The 5,767-nt window shown below is 35.0% G+C and overlaps 1 protein-coding gene across 1 annotated transcript; it reads right to left on the bottom strand.

Moving 5' to 3' along the window:
• Positions 1–4,072: 4,072 nt before the first annotated feature.
• Positions 4,073–4,987, bottom strand: LOC115500436 (taste receptor type 2 member 9-like). The gene has a single exon (XM_030294843.1). The coding sequence runs from the start codon at positions 4,985–4,987 to the stop codon at positions 4,073–4,075; it is 915 nt and encodes a 304-aa protein (XP_030150703.1).
• Positions 4,988–5,767: the final 780 nt, after the last annotated feature.

The raw sequence follows: 5,767 nt of genomic DNA, 5'->3' as shown, positions 1-5,767 counted from the left end.
GCCCAGCTGAAGCTACAGGGAGCCCTAGGTAGACCAGTGGCTTTACCTTCCAGATTGAGTCTGATTGGTTCAGATTTGGACCCCTGACCCAAGTATAGCCAGTACCTAGATATGCCAGGGAACCTAATGATGGCCTGAACAACAATGACAGATGTGTAATCAGATACACCCTAGAAAAATTTGAATTGAGGGAAATAAATCAAATCACATACGCCAGTATGTGTTCAAGTATAAAATAGAAAGAAGTCATGAGGTACAGTCAAGGTCCAGAATGGTAGAATTAGTTGTATTTATGATGAAGTAGGAGTTACGTATAAGCAGAAAAAAAGTATTTTTTTTTCAACCATATATAGTGAGAGAAGGAAAAGTAGGTGTGCAGGGAGAGGTTGACTCATAATATTGGATGAGCATTAGAAGAGATTCCACAAATTATGGCTGTTGAGCTCTGTTTATAGAGTTTCCTTTTACTCAGCTGGCTTCAGCTTTTATTTTTGGATTTCATGACAGTGTTTCTTCTTTATCATTTCATGTGCATTCCGCAGGTCCCTTCATACATTAGGTGACTAAAATGTGAATCAGTCCCTTTCAACCAAAAAAGTCTAAACGAAAGTTGAGCTATAACTTGAATATTTTGTGAAGGAAAAGAATGCCTTTTAAATGCCTTAAAATTTTTCTCCCAAGAAAGACTTTACATTGACATGAATATATATTTTAAGGCTTCCCTTAGTAGCATTAATATTCTGTAATGTGGTGGACCACAAACCCTAGTCAGTAAACAAGTTACATCACAATCACCTACATGGTTACTATATAGATTTTTGGGCTCCATCCCCAGAGACTATAGTCGGCAAGTCTAGGATAAGCCTGGAAATCCACAATTTAAAAATAGTCACCAGGCAACTTTGATGCACAGTTATGTTTAGAAAAAAATTAGGAATTTAGATTTAGAAGGCCTGATTTGGGTCTAGATAAGTAACCTAATCTTTTGTCTTTCCAAGTTTAGATTTCCTCATATTTACTACAGATAATAATACGCTCTACCGGGTTGAGACAATCAGTGAGATAATATACACCAAAAGTAAAGCAATTCTGGAATAAAAGTTTAATTACCTGATTACTGGAATTCCTTATAAATGCATTGGTGCCTTTTCATATAGACTTGATGAAATCCTGAAATGCCTGCCATGCCACAGCCCCAACCCAAGGAATTCCCAGCCCATGGCATCATTACAAGTTTCCCATGCCAATAGGCTCATTCCAAGGGCTCCCATGCCCATAGATCTATGTCAAGGAATTCTCGTGCCAAAATTTTTCAAGGCATTAGTACCAATTAGGTTACTATAAATAGTGATCATAATGATAATAACAAGAGTATAAATAGTAATAATAACGAAAGATTCTCCTTGTTCTTTAATTGTAGATTTTTTATTTCATTTTTTGTTTGAGCGCTCTCCTTTTCATTTTCTTCAGTAATATAAACTTTATTTTCAACTCTACTGTTCTCTTTGTTAATGGAAATACAAATTAATGATACATGAATGGTTAAAAACAAAATTACAGGGGTACCTGGGTGTCTCAATTAGTAAAGCATCCGACTTTGGCTCAGGTTGTGATCTCACGGTTCATGATTGTGAGCCCCGCATCAAGCTCTGTGCTGACAGCTGAGAGCCTGGAGCCTGCTTCAGATCCTGTGTCTCCCTTTCTCTCTGTCCCTCCCCCGTTTGCACTCTGTCTGTCTCTCAAAAATAAGTAAATAAACATTAAAAAAATTAAAAACAAGAAACAAAATTACATCCATAAAATGAAACATTATGAAGTTGTTACAAATGCAAAATTTCACACATGTAATTTACATCAAAATATAGCATAAAGTATATATACAGCACAATCTCCATAATGTCATAAATTACATCACATACATGTATAGTGGTATTTCCATATGTATGCACATGGATGTCAAATGCTGGAAGAATGTATATGAAAATTTGACATGGGATTCTATCAGGTTCACTTCTTACATTTCTTATTTTTCCAATTTTCTACATTAACTATGTATTATTTTACAAGTTAAAAAACAATTATTAAAATTATTTTTAAATTAAAAAAATAAATGAACATAGTAGAGGATATAAGTGGCCCAATGGTATCAGACCTCAATATGGAAATATCTGTCATGACTACCTATGTAATTCAGGCACTGGCACTAGTGAGACTTCCAGCTTGGCCTTAGAACAAGGGGCCATGGGGCTTCTCCAGGATGATGCACAGGTCGTTGAATAACCTAAGGAGTAGGTTCCAGTTACATAATTGTCCTGAACTCAGGCTGTAAACATAGTGAATCCAGTTTTTCCCAGGGGAGAGTCTGGTTTTACCTGACTCATAACGAGTGAGCCTGGCATGGTAATTTCCTGGAGTCAAGTGATATTAAATTGTAAATTGGGGGACCTATGTTCAGATCACTTCAGACTATTAGCAAACCAAATATGAGATAAATATAAAAAATAAAGGATTTGACCAAATAATAGAATAATTCAGAGATTTTGAAATATTTTTAAGTTGACTGTTTAAGAACATAATACAGAACGGTCATAGGATATCATTGATTATAGGTTGAACATTGATTGTTTTTTATCATAAATTTCAAGATCTAAAGTTCTATAAATAAGAATGGGAAGAAAACCAAATAAGAGAGCACTGGCTTTAGAGACATAAGAGCCACATTTGAGTTCCAATTTCTCCAGTGAGTATAGCTGATGGACTTTAGGTATGTGTAACGACCTCTTCAAACCTTACTTCTGCATGCAGAAATTGAGATAATTGCACTGCCTATTTTACACAATGTTCTGAGAATGAAGCAAACGATTGTGTGTAAAAATATTTTATAACATTAAAAAAATCCATGTACACACACATCTAGGTTTTTTTTTTTTGTTTTCATCCTTGCAACTTCTAAGTCACCTAATCACAGTTTATTTACAATTAAAAGTAACTACAATTCTTTTTATTTGTTTGTTTAGGAGTCAGGGTTTCACAAATTCAAAATAGATATCGTGAGATGTAAAATATGACAAAAATTATTTTTCTTTCCTAAAGCAAGACTATTTAAGATCTTTATAGAGCAGAATCCACTCAACTCTACCAACATGTTTCAAAACTTTTACCTTAGATCTTCAAGTCTTTTGCTGATGCCATACCCTGGGCAATATTTCCAGCTGGAAGAAATTGACGCACCAGTTAAGGGGTTAAGACATCAGCTAAACATTTTCCTACCGAGACTTCGATGTCAACAACCTCACTCCTATTCTCTCTGGGCAGGAGTTTAACACTTCAAGGGATGAGAAAATATTTCTTCATCTTGTAAGAGATGGAGACCATGGATTGTATGTGTATATGCACATAAATGCTAGCTCTATTTGCATCTTCTCATTTACCAACTTGAACTAGTAACTGATATCAAAAGCAAAGTTAGACTTTAATCTGCATATCTGGGTTCATTGCCATGACATACAGAAACTTTCAATATATAATTTAAATTTTAACAATAGTTACACTAATGATGCTCTTTGAAAAATAGTTATGTTTAACCAAATAGACAAATTGGTTATACTGTTACATGTCTTAGCCTAAATCAATGTGATTTTGCTCATCTAAAACAGAAGATTCTCAGTGACCTGAGTAAACAGATAACAGAACTACTTTGGTTAACCAAATGAAGTCTTTTTACTTCTCTGATTTTTTTTTATACAACTGCCACTCTACTGCAAATGTTAATTATTTGAATGTATTAGTATCATAATACTTACATATTTTATGTATATATGTATTCATATATGTTTTAAGTATACAGTCCCTGGGGAAAAAATATCCTATCCATCCAACATCAAAATTAGTGCTTCACATGTCCTGGGGGTAGAAGAGGAGAAGGAAATTGCCAGAAAGAGAGCACACAAAATACATAAGTAAACAAAAACAAAATATAAGTCTATCGAATCCACGTCAAACAAATACACAATATTTAACATTGCTTCTGCTCTTCATTGAACCTTTCTTCTTTTTCAGGATTGTTTGTATTTCATTGATTCTTTTTGAAGCAGAGAAGTCTCCTGAATGGTTGTTGGAATTTAGAATTATTCAATATGATTATAACTGAATGTCCAGAGGGAAATGCTGCCATTATGTCCTTTACCACAAAGAAGCACTGACTTCCGTAAGGAATACTGAATGTCATATTGGCCATGAAGGCAGCAAAATAAGAAATAAAGAAGCAAAAGAATGTTATCACTGTTTTTAATGCATTTATATGGGCTTCTGTGCTGGCATTTCTAACACCATGAGATCTGTTTTGCATCCGATGAGTGTGCCTATAGAGAGAAATGAATAACATAAAAGTACACATCACAAATATGGCTAGTGGAAATAGTAATGCCAAGTTGACAAGAAGCACTCCATTAATTGGCCTTATCTTGAGTTCAGTCTTCTTCAGTGTGGCATTCTTGAGGAAATCATTATTGTTGATGTTTTTAGGGTAACCTACATCCATACACACAGCGGCAATGCTCATGGAGGCCAGCAGGCTTCCCAGAAGCAGCCAAGGCATTAACTTTGAGATCCTGAATTTCAGCCAAAGAAAATAGGATTGAGTGAAGCCTGATATCTTGAGGCAGTAAAACACAGAAAGGCAGGTGGCAAACCAAAGACTGACAGAGCTAAAAAACATCCAAAAGAACAACATTGCTGCACCATAAATTTTTACCCTATAAAAGAGTGGAAAGAACACAGAGAAAAAACTTTGTACCATTAACACCATCAACAAACCAAATCTCGATATCCCTATACATATGCAAAGGAGTTGCATTGGTGTTAGCTTTCTGCTTTTGATCAATTCTTTACCGTTGATGATTACAAGAAATCCATTTACTGTAATCCCTGTGATAAATTCTGCTGACATGATGATAAGGTGAGGAATCGCTGACAAAGAGGAGGTCATGTTCCCTACCATAAATCTTAGCTTTTTCTTGTGGAGGTGTTAAATACCTCCACCGGATGATCTTGCAGATAGGAACATAGAGCACTGAGAAATCTGACCTTCTGCCAATTCCTGGATCATAAGTAGACTCTTGCACTAGATTTTTACCGGAAGGAAGAAAATCAGAGGGACTACTTTTTGAATCTGGTGCTCTTCACAAGAAACTGCGAATGCAAATCCAAAAATTTGAATGAAGGTTGGGTCTTCCAATTACATCCTAGGGGAAAATGCCATATTGGCATTCATTAGTTCTCATTCGTTTTCAATTTTGCTGAAAAACATGATTATAAATATATTTTATTTAGCTTACTATTATTTCCTTTTTTCCTTTTATTTTTTTCCTAATGACAAATGATACATCCTCAAGACAGACAACTATTTTTATTATTGCCACAAGTATCCAACCTCAGACGTGCCTCTTTCCCCAGTACACTTTTTTTCCCTAATAATAATTCTAAGACACTTTACGAAATGTACTCCTCCCCACTCCCTACTCCCCCCACCCCACAAAGGCAATTTCTTCTCTAGACTTGAAAATTATTTCCTGAAATGAAGAATTCTTCATTCCCTTAAATGAGCTCTCATATTTTTAAAGTTTTATTTGTAGAATTCTGACCCGAGCTTCAGCAAACTGCAGTAATAAAAGTAATGCATAACAAGGATAAAATTCTCATGCTGACGTCATCTAATGCTCCTGTTAAAGAGTATCATTTGAAAAGGTTAGTGAATCTATTATTACAA

Source organism: Lynx canadensis, chromosome A2 (assembly GCF_007474595.2).
Source record: "Lynx canadensis isolate LIC74 chromosome A2, mLynCan4.pri.v2, whole genome shotgun sequence".
Classification (NCBI taxonomy): Eukaryota; Metazoa; Chordata; class Mammalia; order Carnivora; family Felidae; genus Lynx; species Lynx canadensis.
Note: the sequence above shows the minus strand (reverse complement) of the source record. Positions and strands in the feature narration are given on the sequence as shown.